Source organism: Emydura macquarii, unplaced genomic scaffold, assembly GCF_026122565.2.
Source record: "Emydura macquarii macquarii isolate MOO-44397 ecotype Brisbane River unplaced genomic scaffold, CSIRO-AGI_Emac_v2 contig_1876, whole genome shotgun sequence".
NCBI classification, from domain to species: Eukaryota; Metazoa; Chordata; order Testudines; family Chelidae; genus Emydura; species Emydura macquarii.
Genome location: NW_027132013.1, coordinates 359,028 through 377,016, shown reverse-complemented (window position 1 = coordinate 377,016; position 17,989 = coordinate 359,028). Strand labels below are relative to the sequence as shown.

General features: G+C 39.5%; 1 protein-coding gene and 1 long non-coding RNA gene across 2 annotated transcripts in view; one reads left to right on the top strand and one right to left on the bottom strand.

Moving 5' to 3' along the window:
* GAS2 (growth arrest specific 2) overlaps positions 1-17,989 on the top strand; it is a 129,777-nt gene that overhangs the window by 20,215 nt on the left and 91,573 nt on the right. The window contains exon 3 of the mRNA XM_067558172.1: positions 8,703-8,827. Within this exon, the coding sequence (XP_067414273.1) occupies positions 8,703-8,827 (125 nt within the window). The remainder of the gene's footprint in view (positions 1-8,702; positions 8,828-17,989) is intronic.
* LOC137159721 (uncharacterized) lies at positions 9,380-17,003 on the bottom strand. Its single transcript, XR_010921719.1, has 3 exons — positions 16,917-17,003; positions 9,968-10,065; positions 9,380-9,625 (listed from the first exon to the last, which is right to left on the bottom strand). It is a non-coding gene; the product is annotated as an uncharacterized lncRNA (long non-coding RNA).

Below are 17,989 nucleotides of genomic sequence, written 5' to 3'. Positions count from 1 at the left end.
TTGTTGTATTTCATAGGTTCAACAGATCTATATCCAGATCTCTATTTTCATGCATAGATGTCGTCAAGAGATTTTTCACTGTCTGAATAGTTCTCTTAGTAATCCCATGACTTTGTTGCACAAATGGATCTCAGGGAATTCTTAGAAGTCTGCACATGAAAACTGGGATCTCTTGACTGTAAGTTCAACTTGTAGTGTTCCATGCCTCGCATACTGTGATGGATAATTGCCATTCTATTTCTTGTGTTTGCTATTGAATTTAAAGTAATAATTACAATAAAGAAGCTTCTTTGCATATTGAAATAAGTCCTCCCTTAGACTTTGCATTAGTATTTCTGGAATTTCATGACCCTTTATGAGAGCACTATTCATGGAAAAGACAAAGTATCTCTTGCCTTTAGCTAATATTTTTCAACTCATATATGACAGCTGTGAATGTTAGTGAGTGTTCCTTGCCCCATCCAAGGTAGATGGAACAACCAGGCCTTTGCTGTTTAGCAAAAGGTTGCCCTCTTCATTAATTCATCCATAAATAGTCTACATCATTTTAGGGTATATATACGCTGCAGTGTAATCCCAGGGTTAATAGAACTTGAGTTAGCAGACTGTGGGTTTCTTAATCTAGGGCTTGAGCATCTACACTGATCTGTAACCCCAGGTTAGGAATTGTTAAACTCTGGATCTCAACTTGAGGCTCCAGCATCTACATTGCATTATGTGGGCCCAACTCCAACCACCCATGTCCCAGGCTTTCTAGCATCCTCCCAAAATGTGGCCGCTTTAGTCCTTTGTTCGTGGTGCAGACTGGCAAAATGTGACTGTCCACCAAATTTGACTGTCCAGAGGACAAAAGAAGTCAGCCCATGGAATTGTGGAATACTTTTGATGGCTCCAAAAGCATGGGTCCAGTGGGGCTGCTTTTATAATGCAAAGCAATAGGGCTTGAACCCTGGGTCCCAGCTTGCCTCAGGCTCAGACCCTCTATCCCCATGGGATCTTGGAATCCTGGGTCTTAGCCCTGGGTTAGCATGATTTGTGTGTATATAGAAGGAGGGTTAGGTCTGAGTCTGAGTTTGAACACTGGGCTTACACTGCAGTGTAGATGTATCCTCAGTTACAAATGCCCTTTCTGAAGGTCATCCATGGAAAACTGGGTTTATGCACAACTGATTTTGGGTGTGTTTCAGTAAGAAATTCTGGTAGTTTTGAAAATACCTCAATGTATGAATTTTATATTCATTACTATTGCATCCAGGTGGTGTTAATCTGATTATTACCCGGCTAAGCATATCAATGTGATTTATATTTCACATGGAGATTCATTCTCCTCTCTTACACTAATTTTGCGTCATCTCACTTGGGTGGAGTTACTCCTGATTTACCCAGGTGTGAATGGGTGGGCAATCAAAGACACTTTACAGCTTCAACATTATATATTAGATTCTAGGTAATGATAAAGACAGAGGCCCATGTCTTTGGCAGCAGTATTGGCTGCTTTCTGCCATAAAGTGGTCCTGTTGAGGTAGTTGGAGATTTCACACATGTATCTACAGCACCTGCTCTCAGCTCCCAGATGTAGGGGGCGTGTTGGTGTAGGTTAGGTGTGAAAAGGTGCAAGGCCAAAGTGCTTTCAACTTCAGTGGTCTTTAATCGCTAAAGAAGTTCCTGCTGGTGTGTAACACACTGTACCCCATGTACACCCTTATAGTGTGATTTGTGTACCATTCATGTTTACCCTCATAGTGTAACTGTGTATGGTCTAATGCAAAGAATGTCATATAAGGTGTCTTTGGAATGCCCATGACATACTGAGCATTATTGTTACAGTGGCAGGTTTCCTGCAATTTCATGCACATGTACAGATATGAAACTCTGCTATGTCATATCCCCGAATGTGTGTCTCACATGGCTTGTGTGGATGCAGACAAACACAAAGTTGAGGTTCTAGGCCCAGCAGAGGCATGCATACAGGAACAATGGACTGGCCCAAGCACCTTTGAGCACTTTGGCTCAAGTGGAAGAAATCGTGCCCATTGCCAGACGTGGCCGATCACCTGACCCCAGGGGGTCGAGGAAACTTGTTAAAAGAAAGAGGCTTCCTTGTCATAGGGCTCTCCCTTGGAATCCATCTTCTAAGCAACATCAAGGACTGACAACTGCCAATGCAGAGGGCCTGGTTGCAAGAGGCAGCACAGTCAGCTGTGGGTAAGCTAACATCACAGACTGAAAGGCTATTGAAATATTAATCTTAGTTTAGGATGCGACTTCCCTTTAAGTTGATTGTGACCAACTCTTTGACTCATTATTAATCTTTGAATTTATATTAACCTGACTTATGATCACTTAAAATCTTGCTGTAGTCAATAAACTTATTTGTTTGTTTTACCTAAAACAGTGCATGTGGACTGAGTGTGTGTAAAGACTTTGCTTGGAGTGACAGAGCTGCTGCATATCAATTTCTTTGACAAATTGATGGACAATGTAAATGAGCTTGCAGGGTGCAGTGTACAGCACTGAACCCTGCAAGACGGCAGTTCCCGGAGTTGCAACTGGGACTGAGGGTGTTTGCTCTGGGTCTACCCCATGAGTGGCTGGCCAGAAGCGCTCCCTTGCTGGGCCAGGGACCGATTACTCACAAGAGGCTGAGCATGGGCTGACCCAGGAGTGGATGGCTCACACAGCAAAGCGGAGTAAGTCAGGGCCCAGGAGTGAGGAACTGGGGTGACACAGCTACACATCAGACCAGATTGCGGGGGGGATGTCACATGGTGTGACTCGGAGGAGCCTTCACCTTGTTCTAGGTTATGCTGGGAGCAGAAATGGTCTCCAGCTGGTCCCAGAATTAGTTCCTATGCAAAGCACAGCTCAGCCAGACCCGAGAATCTAGTCCAAAATGTCTCAATTTACAAACCTTTAGTTTATAACATTGGATTTATTTTTAAATGTTAATGATTGATAATCTAATTGTAAGTATGTAGGCTCGAGTCATGATTGGAAACTAGAGCTGCCAGAGCCTCTTGGCTCCCATGCTTTGACTGCCAAAGATTCTCGGAACCCGATTGCAAAACCTGATCCAGCATCAGCTGGATTTGGGGCCCAATCTAAACAACCTTTATTTATGTAAACAGCAACCCTAATTCCTGCAAATAGTCTCATTAAAGTCAGTGGGATGACTTGGATAAGCAATAATGGCAAGATTGAAGATGACTTTATTTTCCTGTTTGCATGCTTCTACCATTAGTTTTTGTTATGTATTACGCTGTTTCCTGCCTATATACACATTGCAACTACTTTCTTGTAATTATAGATCTTTTAAAGATTTTTTTAATGGATTTTAATGTTTTTTCCATCCAAATATATGAAGCCATTTTTTGTTCTCAGGCTATGACATTGCTCTCATTCGAATCAATACATTTTAACTGTTAATATGTCATGGTGTCTCTTTTAGCAAAGAAATGCCACCTTTTGGGGCCATAAAATACAGTGAATTGAAAGCTAACACCTAATATATTTTTCATTAAATACAGATGTTCAATGCAATACTCATTCTTTCAGCATTCATAAAAGGCAGCAGAACTAAAATAGTGTAGAAATTAAATTTGTTAGCCTTTAAAGAGCTACAGGACTCTCGTTTTTGCTGTATACAAACTAACATGGCTACCCCTCTGGAACTTTTCATAGTGTAGTTTAATGTACAAAAATGCAATAATCAAACTGCTAATGTAATTTCATTGTTAAATGGCAAGAGAAGATAGAAGCGTTTTTTTTTTTTTTTTTTTTTGTATCTGTTTAAAAAGGAATATATATTTAAGTTTATTGCTTTAATCAGATTTATAAATTCAGCCAAGAGAATAGCCAAATCCATAAACCATAGGACATCATAGGCATTTAAAATGAGGATTATTTTACTTATGCAGAAAATCCTAAGGAGTCTGCATTTAAAATAATAAAACTTCAGTTATGGTTAAAGATATTAATATGTGTATCTTACAGTAGAGTTCTGTATTAAAATATAATATTGCCTTTTAAAATAAAACAGCTTCTAATATGTCCATTGTTTAAATTAGCTTTCTGATCATTTCATACCTTTTGGCAAAGGTCAAAGGGACAAAATGGAAAATATTTTTCATTAGTAACAATAGAAAATGTAGGCCAACGTGGTGGTGAAGGTATTAAGGTGCTGGGAGGCTGACATTTTTGTGTCTGGGGGCTATTAATTTAATTCCTGGCTTCAGAAAAGTTGCGTGCACTACTAAAATAATGTCAGTTATGCACAGGCTTCTATTGTGAGGCAATGCTGCTACTGCTCTTCTGCCACCTGCAGAAGTCATTATATACACTAGAGGCTACAATGTGAAATATACAGTGGAGAGAATCAAGGCTAAAAAATGAAGGGGGGAAAAAGGCTTTACGTCAAACAGATGTTCTTGAAAGAATAAATGTATCAATAGCAAGTTTAACTTAAACCAGAAAAATGAGTCTATTGTTGCATCTGAGAATCACTTGCTTTAAAGCTCTTATTTTATTCATGTCTGGTTTTAGATTTCAAAATGAAGAACATTGGGGACTGTTTTCCTTCAAGGTGTTAAAATATTGTCAGAGTACCTAAAAACCTTCCAACAATTTCAAAGGCATGGTCAGATAAGTCCTACTGTAGTATCCTTTTGATTATTGTGTGTTTGTAAAGTACCGCTTCTTTCGCTGCCGTATATAATATATAATATAATATAATAATATGCCGTATACAGGCTACTGCTGAAATATTTCAGATGTGTAGTACATGTATCCCTTTTGGTGTTAGCAGAGATGGCTGAATAAAAGTATGTTTTCTGAAGATTCTGGAGAACTGGATTTTTTTTTTCATTTTATTTGATATTGTTCTGGTTTCTCTATTTTGGGACAAAAGAATCAAAATGAAATTGTTCAAAAAGCTCTATTTTGGTTTGAAGGGGTAGAAAAAAGGAGGAATTTATTTTTAACAAAGGAATGTGGCTAAAAACAAAAACAAAACAATACAACCCATCTCCCCTCCATCCTTTTTTTTATAATGGAAGTGTGAGACAGTTTTTTAAAATGATTATTATTGTACGTATTGTATTATATGATTGTATACAGTCAGAGATTTAGGGACAGCCAGACCATGGGACTAATAGCCATTGATGGACCTATCCTCCATGAACTTCTATAATTCTTTTTTTAACTCAGTGATACTTCTGGCCTTCACAACACTCCTGCAACAAGTTCCACAGGTTAACTATGTGTTGTGTGAAATACTTCCTTATATTTTAAACCTGCTGCCTCATTCATTCGGTGACCCCTGGTTCTTGTGTTATGTGAAGGGGAAATAACCCTTCCTTATTCACTTTCTACACACTATTCATGATTTTATAGACCTTTATCATATCTCCTCTTAGTTATTTCTTTTTCTCAGATGAAGAGTCCCCACCTTTTAATCTCTTCTTATAGGGAAACTGTTTCATTCCCTTAATCATTTTTGTTCCCCTTCTCTACTTTTTCTAATTCTAATATAACTTTTTTTGAGATGGGGAGACGAGAACTGCATTCAGTTCTCAAGGTGTGGGCAAACCATGGAATTATATAGTGGCATGATATTTCCTGAATTATCTGTCCCTTTCCTAATAGTTTCTAACATTCTGTTAGCTTTTTCAACTGCCTCTGCACAGTGAACAGATGTTTTCAGAGAACTATCCACAATGACTCCAAGATCTTTTTCTTGAAGGGTAATAGCTAATTAAGACCCCATTGTTTTGTATGTATAGTTGGGGTTATGTTTTCCAATGTGCATTACTTTGCATTTATCAACATTGAATTTAATCTGCCATTTTCTTGCCCAGTCACTCGGATTTGTGAGATCCCTTCATAACACTTTGCAGTTAGATGTGGAGTTAACTATCTTGAGTAATTTAGTATTGTCAGGAAACTTTGCCACTTCACTGTCTACCTCTTTTTCCAGATCATTTATAAATATGTTGAACAGCACAGGTCCCAGTACATTTCCTTGCGGGACCTCTCTATTTACCTCTCTCCACAGTGAAAAGTGACCATTTAGCCCTGCCCTTTGTTTTCTAGCTTTGAACCAGTTACTGATCCAAGAGTGGGCCTTCCCTCTTATCCCATCACTGCTTAGTTTTCTTACGAGCCTTTGGTGAGGGCTTTTTGAAAGTCCAAGTACACTATATCTACTGGATCACCCTTGTTCACCATTTTGTTGACCCTCTCAAAGAATTCTAATAGTTTGGGGAGGCATGATTTCCCTTTACAAAAGCAGTGTTGATCTTCCCCAACATATTGTGTTCAATTGTATCTAATGTTTCCAGTTTTTACTACAGTTTCAACCAGTTTCCCTGGTACTGAAATTCAGTTGCCTCATTTCATCCTTTATAGGAAGGCTTGACAGAATTCAAATTTTTAAATATAAATTTGATGGGTAATATTGATTTTAAAACATTTTATTGTTTTTATCTATTTTTAATTTTCACAGTTGCAGGAAATTATGTGGGGTATCAGACAATAATTATTTAATGACAGTAGGCATTGAGATACAAATGTCAAAGCTTTCTAACAGTTAAAACACAAATTATCAACCACCATGTCAAAATATAGAAAGTAAATATCCTTAAATCAAATTCTTAAGTTTCATGCAGCATTTTTCTTATTTTAGAATCATAAAATTGTAGAAGATTAGGGTTGGAAGAGACCTCAGGAGATCATCTAGTCCAACCCCCTGCTCAAAGTAGACCAACCCCAACTAAATCATCCCAGCCAAGGTTTTGTCAAGCTGGGCCTTAAAAACCTCTAAAGACGGAGATTCCACCACCTCCCTAGGTAACCCCATTCCAGTGCTTCAGCACCCTCCTAATGAAAAAGATTTTCCTAATATCCAACTTAGACTTCCCACACTGCAACTTGAGACCACTGCTCCTAGTTCTGTCATCTACTACCAATGAGAACAGCCTAGCTCCATCCTCCATGGGACCCCTTTCAGGTAGTTAAAGGCTGCTATCAAATCCCACCTCATTCTTCTCTTCTGCAGACTAAACAAGCCTAGTTCCCTCAGTCTCTCCTCATAAGTCATGTGCTCCAGCCTCCTAATCATTTTTGTTGCCCTCCGCTGGACGCTTTCCAATTTGTCCACATCCTTTCTGTAGTGGGGAGCCCAAAACTGGACACAATATTACAGATGTAGCCTTACCAGTGCCGAATAGAGGGGAAGAATCACTTCCCTTGATCTGCTGGCAATGCTCCTACTAATGCAGCCCAATATGTCATTAGCCTTCTTGGCAATAAGGGAACACTGTTGACTCATATCCAGCTTCTCGTCCACTGTAACCCTCAGGTCCTTTCCTACAGAATTGCTGCCTAGCGAGTTGGTCCCCAGTCTTTAGCAGTGCATGGGATTCTTCCATCCTAAGTGCAGGACTCTGCATTTGTCCTTGTTGAACCTCATCAGATTTCTTTTGGCCCAATCCTCTAATTTGTTTATGTCACTCTGTATCCTATCCCTGCCCTCCAGCGTATCTACCACTCCCCCCATCTTAGTGTCATCTGCAAACATGCTGAGAGTGCAATCCACCCCATCCTCCAGATCCTTAATGAAGATGTTGAACAAAACCAGTCCCAGCACCAACCCCTGTCGGCTGGAGCCAGTTTACTTTGCTTGTCTGTACATTTCAGTTATGATCAATGCAAATATTTTAATTGGTTTGTGCATGTACAGTGAAATCCACATTTATTGACACTTTCTGATAAAAGTCTAATCCTTCCAAGCCTATCTATAGGTTTGGTGCCCTGATTGGATTACATCTGCTATCATGTACCAGGGTGTCCTCTCTTGGAGAGTGGAAACAGTGCATCATGGGAGATATAGTCTGACAGGGAGCCCAGCCTGTAGAGGTCAGTGGGAAAATGAGGCAACTGAACTCCAATTTTCATAAAGCAATGTGATGGCATTACCAAAATCAAAATATTTTTGTTTATGAGCCAAAAAAAAAAAGGTCATTTTCCATGGAAAAAAGAGAATCTTATATTGAAAAATTGTATTTTTGTCAAACTCAACTTTCCTTCAAAAAATAATTTTGACATAAAATTGTCAGCACCTTCCAGAATCAAACCCTAAATTAACAATAAAATGGAAATTAACCTCTCATTTCTAAAGCTGGGGACTACACCATGTTGGTGGATGGCAATGAGGCTGAAGCTTGCAATGTATCTGTTCTGAGGATAAATTTAAGACATTATACTACAGGGCTCTCAATCTGGCACCTTTTTAATGGCACTAAAATAAAACAGTGGTCTCATTTAGTCAGGAATGGTAAAATAAGATTAACAGAATCTTGCATATTAGTTGGACTCATTCTACCAAAATGGATTGTTTGACAAGATGAATGTTTAACAATATACCATCCCAAAGAAAACAGCAAATTATCCAACAGAAAAATGTGTCCAAGAAATATGTCTCAGTGCCAGGAAAATAGCAGCAATACTAAATGATAAAAACTCAGTGTAATGTGAATTATTCAGTTAGGACCTATTTCTGAACCCACTAAAGCCAATGGAAAGACTCCCATTGACTTCAATGGGGTTTGGTTCATGGCTTTATTCTTTGCAAATCCAGTATTTACATTTGCTGTGTTGACACGTGCTTCCTTTTTTGCCATGTTAATTTTCTTCTTGCCTTTCAGGTAGGGAAATAACGGCAGAAACTTTTATGGAGAAGTTGGATAATGGAGCCTTGCTCTGTCGACTAGCTGAGACCCTACAAGAGAAATTTAAAGAAAACAGTTTTGAGGCAAACAAGCCTGGCAAGGTAAGTCTTAGATAAAATGTTGTAGCATGCGCTATCAGCATTTGGGATTTGTGACTGTTCATGGATCTAATTGTGTTTGAGAGTTTCAGAGGTTTGGTTTATAGAAGCTCTACCACTTGGAACCTGGGGCCATTACTCCACATAGAAAAATGAGAAAATAAAAGTGGAGTAAAATCAGTGTACGTTCCTCCAAATTCTGAGTGCTTTTTCATAGATACTCATTCTTTCACAAAAACGAGCTATCTTAGTAATCATTGTAGTGTCCTTGACAATACAATGCACATTCCAGTAGGGGCTCTGTAGAAGCAGCACTTCACTGAACAGTGACCAAAGGTCACTTTGAAATGTGTTCTTAAATGGACTGCCTCAGAGATCACTAAGGACAATGAAAGTCTTTTCGTTTGCTTCAATGAATTTTGGATTAGCCCAAAAGTCTGGGTCTACTCTTCAAAGTAACAGTGTAACAATGGCATTGTGGAATTTCATGTTCATTGTCTTTCAATGAGTTCTGTATCAAATTAATTCAGTTTACAAATAAAAAAAAAAAAAAGGTTTTAATTTTTAAACCACCAGTCCTGCAAACAAAGCCTGAGCTCCGAGAGTCATGCTTGGTTCTTTCCATCTCACACATCTTGACCCATAATAAAGGTTTGGTAGCACCTGCCACACATTCCACTGGAGCTAGGCTGCGGAAATGGCTGCAGACCGCCTGTGATCACTGCAGTGCTTGCTGTGCTTGAAGCCAGGCAGCCATGTGGCCTGTCTGTCTTCTCATGCTGAATCACCGCAGGGAAGGAACTGCCAAGAGGAGAAGCAGGTGGTCAACGGGGACATGGGTCCTAGTGCTAGTACCAGGCTTCCCAGCATCCAATCAATCATCTGTCCCAGCCTCTGGTTTTCCCCCTAGGATCCCAGCCAACTCCCCTTAGTCCTTAGATTATGCCTAGACAAGCTTTCCTTGCCCCTCACCACCACCCAATCCCTTCTGAGAATCCCAGCTTTCCTCACTTCCTCCCCACACACCCTTCAGCAATCCCAGGCTTCCTCCAGCATCTACTCTACAGGCCTAGTACCCACCTATCCCCAGACACCCTCAGTTTGTTCAGCACCCATCCATCTCAGACACAGTCTGGCACTTACCCAGCCATTTACTCCAGCAGCCCCTGAGAGTCACTCCCATCTTCACCAGTCACAAGCTTCCCGATTTTCTGCAGCTTGTGTCCTTCACTTGCCACTGACTGAGACAGAATGAGTGGATCATAAGTTAAAGTTTATGGTCATATGCAGATATTAGTACATATGCAAAACTCACAAACACAAGACACAGAAATTGGTGCAGTGATAAAGAATGACAGGTGGGGTTTGCAGAGTGATATACATCTCATCTCTTGAACAAACTTTCATTAATACAGCTAAATGCAAAGCCATTTGTCTAGGAACCAAGAATGTAGGACTGCATTGTGGAAAACAGTTACTCAGAAAAGGTCTTAGGAATCCTGATAGATAACAAACTAAACATGAGTTTTCAGTGTGATCCAGTGGCTGAGAGCAAATGCTAGCATTGTGTGTATATAATCAATGAAATATCTAGTAGAAGTAGGGAGGTGTTATTTCCTCTGTATATAGCTTTAGTAAGACCATTACCGGAATAGTGTCATCAGTTCTGGCATCAGCATTTTGAAAAGGATGTTGACAAATAAGCAAGGGTTCAGAAAAGACCTATAGGTTATCTGAGATCTTGAAAACATGCTTTACAGTGAGAGGCTAAAGAATTTAACAAAGAGAAGGTTAAGAGGTCAGTCTATAAATACTTACATAGGGAAAAGATTTCTGATAGTAGACGACTCTTGTCATGCAAGTAGATAGTAGACAGATCTTGTTATGCAAAGGCATAACAAAATCCAATGATGAAGTGGAAGCTACACAAATTCAGATTAGAAATGAGGTGCACATTTTTTATATTGGAAGTAACTAACCTTTAGAACTACGGAATTTAGGATGTGTCAGATTTTTCATCACTTGAAGTCTTTAAATCAGGATTGGATATCTTTCTAAATGTAAATCCCTAGCTCACCCAGAATTTAGGGGCTTGATGAAGGAACCACTTGTTGAAATTCTATGGTCTGTGCTGTGCAAGAGATAACGTTAGATAATTCTAGTGGTCCGTTCTGGCCTTAAAATCTATTAATCTAGATGCAGATTAGCTCATTATATAGTTAGCATAAAATGTCACACATGGGTCTGTACAAAACTTAGCAGCTATGAGTTTTACTTAAATTCTTTTAATTATTAATCGCTAGAGCTGATCAAAAATTGCAAATTTAAATGTTTTGACAAAAAAGACACTTTATGGAAAATTTTCCCACTCTATTTCCCACCGTTTGTTTATTTATCACATTAAAGAAGAAAATTAATGCAAGTAACAGTGGCCCACCTAAAATGCTGATATAGAACCACCATTGATAGCTCTCCTTATAGAGTTCTGCGGACTCTTGATCAGCCGGAAAGTCAGTCTAAACAGAGTGGAAAGCATTTGCACGGGTGGCATAAATTTCAGAGGGGATGGACTAGATAATTTCTTGAGATTTCTATGATTCTTTGTTCACTTTCTCCTCCCCTTCTCTGCTGTCTATATAGACTATTGAAGAATTTGATAGGCTGATGAAAAACATGAATCAAGATGGATTAGCCAATAGTTACAACTTAACAAATATTTTATTAAATCAATACCTCAGACAATGCAGTTCTGCTTGCCATCTGCACTTTGTTTTTTTGTATTATCATCTTATCTTTGTTATCTGATGTTGTTTGGAGAGAGAGATGATGTTAGCAAAGATAAACCAGAAATGTATCAAAACGTAGGGGCATGTCCTCAGACCTTGTTAGTGACATTCTGGGGTTACATTAACACTAGGTGAGAATCTGGTCCTAAAAGAGCCAAAATTTGCTCAAATCACTCTTTGGAGCCTATGTACAGCAGCAGGTATAGCACAGGAAAATTAGACTTTGACAATCTGTTTACTGTAATTATTTAGATTTGTAGGTCATTTTCTTTGTCAAACTGGTATAACAAATTGAAATAACATAGAAAAATCTCAGTCCAAAGCTATTTCTCATTGCATATTTCATATCTGGAATAATAAGAATTCAAAGAAATGGCGGAGTGATGGCTTTGTGTCATTACAAGCTATTAGAGGTTTGTTTATCCTTTCATATTGTAATTCCCTAATGTAGAGTCCCAGGCAGCAGACTCCATAGTTGGAAAATTTGACTCTTGGTGCCAAGGAAATTTATATGAGAATCATAGTGTATGAAATTTAGCATAGTAAGAATTCTACAATACTCTCCGGAATCATTACTGTACACCATGTTAATAATATATATGGTATTCTGGAGCCATTAGGTTATTACTCAGTGCATAGGAATAAAGAAACATAACAGGCTTTCACTCAGCTGCCCCCTTGAAGATGACATTTTTGGCAGCTGGGTCTGAGACACTCCAGTTTCTATTAAAATAGAGAAAGCACTTAGATCCTTTTTTTTAAAAAAAAGAAAAAGGATAGAAACTGACTGATATAAAAGGAATGGCTGCCAGAATAACTGGCTTGGAGGCAGCAGCCAGGCCAAAGCTGAATGAGGGGGAAGCAGACAGTGTAGGGTGAGACCAGGGGAGACAGATAATGGAAAAGTGCTACAAGGTATTGCCATAATCCTAAAGACTAGAGAGAATTTAAACTATTTTCAAATACGTTCTCCCTTCTGCGTGAGCTGCTTCTCAAATGGCAAATGAGGCTCCATAAAATGCTTTGGTTTTAATTTATTTTTACAAATTAAAGGAAAAAGATACATCCTGTTATCACAAGTGTTCATTGCTAATCTCTGTGCCCTTCTAAAAGTCTGCCTGTGGTGTCATGCCCAGTAACACATCTAGGAATGCATTACAACGGATAATGCACACCCTCACTGAGGGAAGTTATTGCTCCTTTGTTCACTGGCATTGCATGGAGCCAGATTGTGATACCCTTACTGACCCAGAGTAATGTTTTACATCATAAGTAATCCCATTGACTCCAGTGGAACTATTCCTACCATAAGGTGGTATCACAATCTGGTCCTTAGTATATTCTCCTCTCTATCTTTTGGTATAGAAGAGTTAAAAAAAAAAAAAAATCAACCAGAGGGATCGGGCAGTTTGGGAAGTACCACTTTGATGGGATCACCCCCTCCCTTTTCTTCAACTGCCTAGGAGACCCACAAGGATTGACTTTGTGTGTGGAGAAGTGCAAGAATTAGGAGGAGTCAACCAATAGCAGAGCTGTTTCCACAGCATTGTCCTATCTCCAAACCTGGAGGACCTTGGCAGCATTAATTAAATTGCTTTCCCCCTCTGTGACATAGAAACATCATTGGGGTATTGGGATACTTCCAGAAGAAGCAGTGGGCTGGAAATTCCTTGGCAGTACATCTTTGGGAATCATACTTCTAAGAAACTGGAAAGGGAAGTGTGGAGCCAGGAGTCAGCGTCTGTATGGGTCTGCATGGGCCGTGAGGGATCCCCTAGTTTCTGGGCCTGAATTCCCTGATATTTCTGCAGGCAAGCATCAGCAAAATCCTGCCTCCCTGAGGGACAAATGTGAAAGAAGTTCTCTTATGCATATGAGGTAGAATTTTCAAACATGTATAAGTTACTTAGGAGCCTAATTCCTTAGCCCCATAGAGTTAGGCTCATAAATGATTCAGGGCCAAATTTTCCAAGGTATTTAGGCACATAAAGATACAGAAAGGTACCAAATGGGAGTTTTGAAAGCACCCATTTGGAGTTAGGTGCCTAGATGCTCTTTAAAATCCTACTTGGTGCCTTTGTGTGTCTTTAGGCACCTAAATATCTTTGAAAATCTGGCCTTTAGGGCTTTTGAAAATTCTGTTCATGGTCCATATTGATTAGGGATCTGATCCTACAGTGCTGACTCAGTCAAAACTCCTCCTGGCATTAATGAGAAATTTGACTTCACATGGATTTCTGGAGATCATGGAACACAGTGAGTGTAGGATGCATACTGCAGGAGGGGCTGCATTTTTCTTTCTAAAGCATAATGTGTGCTGTTTACAATATCAAATGGGTCATAATCTTGCAGGTTTAGGAGACTGGCAGATACAGAGATAGTGATATTAATAAATGCCAGAGACTGGTACAGTAGTAAATGTCTAAAACTATTCATGTTGCAGCTAATGACTTGCTGTCCAGAAACTTCTTATTACAACAAGTGCAGTTCCATAAAAGTGATTCATATTGCAGGATGCCATTTTGTAATTTTCTCCCACTGGCTTAGTTTTCATCTCCTTACTCTCCAGGCAATATTTTACTTCTCCTGACAGATAGTTAATTTGAGAATTTCACAGCTGTACAAACAAATTTAAAGCATCAAGGCATGTGTGGTATGCACTGAGCACACATTTGCTAGGAATTATTTAACTAACTTGTAAGATTTTAAAGTAAGCTCAAATAAAATGTGTTAATAGTTATCAGTATTTTAATATACAGGACATAATATTCTGCCCACGGTACTTAAAGCTGGTTGTATATTTATGCTGTATTACCATTGAATTCCATTGAGGTCATAATGGTTGTGTGGCAAATAAAAGCAAATAAAACACTCAGTAGACGTATTTTTCGGTTTCCAGAGGTTTATACAGAATAATTCTTTGTTTTCTATGACCTCTCAGAAAGGGTGGCTTAGCTCAGCTTGAATTCAAATTTTTTTTTTTTTTAGATATAATCCTGAATCATGGATTTGAATCCAAAATTTCCCCTCACATTTGGGAGAGTCTGCATGTTGGGCTTTGATTTGGGCCAGTAATAGACATAGGCCTGAGCTTCATAGTGGATCTAGATGCAAATGATCCTAAAGTTGATGTGGTGAGAGGATAGGAGTCAGCTTTCCAGTTTGTGTCTTCTTTATCTAATGGGAGCTAAGTTAAAATGACTCAATAGGACTACATATACAGTGAAATTCAGCTATTGTATTGATAGAACAAATTTTGCATTCAGATGCAGGCATGTACAGCTCCCATTGAGATTGTGTTCATATAAGATCAGAATTTGACTCACAGATAGTGAATATGTTTGCAATCATTGTTCAGATTCTGTATTTTCAGGATGAGTCTCTTCTTTGGTCCACACTGTCCATCCCTGAATCACATTGCAGGCTTCTACAGTTCTTTTTGCACTTGTTCCAAGTCCAAAGCTTCCATTTGTGGCAGTGGAAAATCTGTACAATAAGTCAGATCCTCAGCAGATTGAAATCGATAGACACATTGATTTCAGTGGATCTATGCTGATTTGTATCAGCTTAGGCCCTGGCCCAATGAGTGCAGAGTATTCACGTTGAGTATTACAGTGAAGATGAGACATTTACATTGTGAGTTGGAGAAGAGCATTTTGCCCTAAATAATCTCTCCCATGAGGATATATCTCATGTTAAAGAGTGCTTCCTTGTGAGTTCAGAGAAGCTAAGCGGTTGTCACTTATAGAGCTCATGCAGTGGTGAAAACTTATAAAATTCAAAATATCTGTTCTTCTGTTTTAAAATATGCATTAAAGGGGCACTATGTGTCTGTGTGCAGTTGGGGAAGGATGGCTAAAGCACAGGACTGGGAGGCTGGAGATCCAAGTTAGTTTCCAGCTCTGCTGCTGACTTGTTATTTGATCGTGGGCAGAACACTTAACATCTCTATGCTTTCTCTTCCCACATGTGAATTAGGAATAACATTTACCCTGCATGAGTGTTTTAAGGCTTAATTCATTAATGTTTGAAAAGTGCTTTGAGATTTTCAAGTAGTAGGTATTATATGTTATTGTATTGGTCCTGGGCTGGAGTGGTTCAGAGCCTCACTAGGTTGTTTCCCCTGGGAGGAGAAATTGATTACGTGAGATGAATCAGGTATTTTTTGGCAATCCTGTTTGTTTACAAAAAATGTACACAATACCCTGTTTACCTGAGCAAAGTAAAAAAAACAACAGGAGGTACTTTCCATCCAAGCCTACCTTTCCAGGCGGTCCTGTGCCCCAAGGAGTTCTGTCTCTGTTCCATCTTAGGGCCATGCTCATCACACTTCTCTCACTATCTGCTGGTTTTATTTTGCCTTCTGGCTGCTTTCTGCCTCAGACACACACATTGTTGCATGCACTCTGACCTGAGGGAGAGCTCTGTGTGACCTCAAAAACTTGTCTCATCCACCTCGTATCTCTGACACACAAATACACACAGAGCAGTAACCAATCAATGCCCAGCTCCTGCATTTGCAATCAGTTCCCAGGGAAATCTCTCAGTTCACATGGTTTAGCTGTTGATTGGCCTTTCATGTGGCCTCATGCCTCAACTGGTGGCTTGCATTGTCTCTAGCTATCTTGGTCTATAACTTCTGGTTAGCTGGAATGAAGGGTGGCTAGCACACCCATCAGCTTTAACAAGGACTGTGATTGACTCTAGATAAGGGGATTCTATGCCATTCCAGGGTGCAATCCAGATCAGTGAGGAGCTGTGTCACCACCTGCCCTGCAGCCTGGGGTGCCTAACAATTCTTTGCTGCCGTGGCTCCCAACCTGGGTTTCAAACAGCATGCAGATCACACACAGAGTATCTGTGTATAGCCACAGCCTTGGTCCAGCATCTCTGACCCCAGCAGCCTGTCAGCACACACCAGCCTCAATCTGGCTTTCAGCAGCCTTAGTTACTACATGTAGGGTAATCCCAACACACTCCCAGGCCCAGATTTCCCCCCCAAAACATATGTTCTGAAATGTCCAACCCCCTGCTGGACAATCCAGATATACTAGGTCAGTTTCCCTTCTAAGGGGATCAAGATACAACAGTTTGCCACTTTAAATGGAGTTATCCATACAGTTCACAACACTAGATTAGTTTTGATTAAAGAACAAAACAAGTTTAATAACTACAGAGAGAGAGAGAGGGTTTTAATGAGTACAAGTAATAAGGCATTAAAGTCAGAAATGCTTACAAGGAAAAAAAAAGATAAATCACTTTCTAAACTTAATAACCTACACTTGGTTCAAAGTGAAGTCCCTTACCACATTTCCGGTAACATTGCTGACCAAACTCCCAAAGTCCAATGGCTGCTTTGTCTTGCCTTCTTAGGTGAAAAAAGAGAGATGGATAGGGAAAGAGAACTTGAGTGTTTTTGCACCTCATTCAATCATCCTTTGACAACATTTTCATGAGAGTGACCCCTAGTTAAAATTCTTTTCAGCTGAGAGCAAGGACAGATGGAGGAGGCTTCATGCTGTTTATTTACACCTGTGTATGCTGAAATGCAGATTTTCTTTGTCTTCATTCTTCCCCCTCTCACTCTTGAGGACTCTGTTTACAGTTTATAAAAAAAGTGAGGTAAACACACATCCCTTTATTTAAGATAGGCCTGTTCAACCAATTCCATTTAATCAGGTGATGTGAGTTTGAACATATACCTTTAACATCGTGCAGGGGGATTTCATAACTTTACACATAACGTTGCTACATATATTTCATTATGGTATTATTGACCAGTGAGTTACTGGTTTTCAAATGATACCTCACAAGGCATATTTGGTACCAATATTATTGCAGTTGTGCATAGGGTGTGAATACAGGGGTGGATTTGGTCACTGGTGCACACATATATCCATACCCAAAAGGCTGGGGTCTTGCATTTTTTTATTTTGAAAATACTAGGCATAACTAAGGCCTGGTCTACACTGGTGGCTTAATTCGAATTAAAGTCCCTTAATTCAAATTAATTACTCCCGCGTCTACACTTGCGCATTGTTAATTCGAATTAAGGAGCCTTTAAAATCGAATTAATAAAACCATCTCTGCAAGTGGATTAGCACCTGAAGCGCATCAGTTAATTCACATTCGTGTCTGTGGACGCAATGGGACTTAATTTGAATTAATTGGCCTCCAGACTGTATCCCATGATGCCCCATTTCAGTACCTTCCCCCAAAACAGCGCCGGGAAGATTTAAATCTTCATTTCCTGCAGGGAATGGGTTTAAAATCCAAGCTGTGCTCACCCCCCTCCCCCGCCATACACACACACACACACACACACACACACACACAACAAGCCCTTTGCAGTTTGTCTCTTTAAGGTTTTGAAAGATTT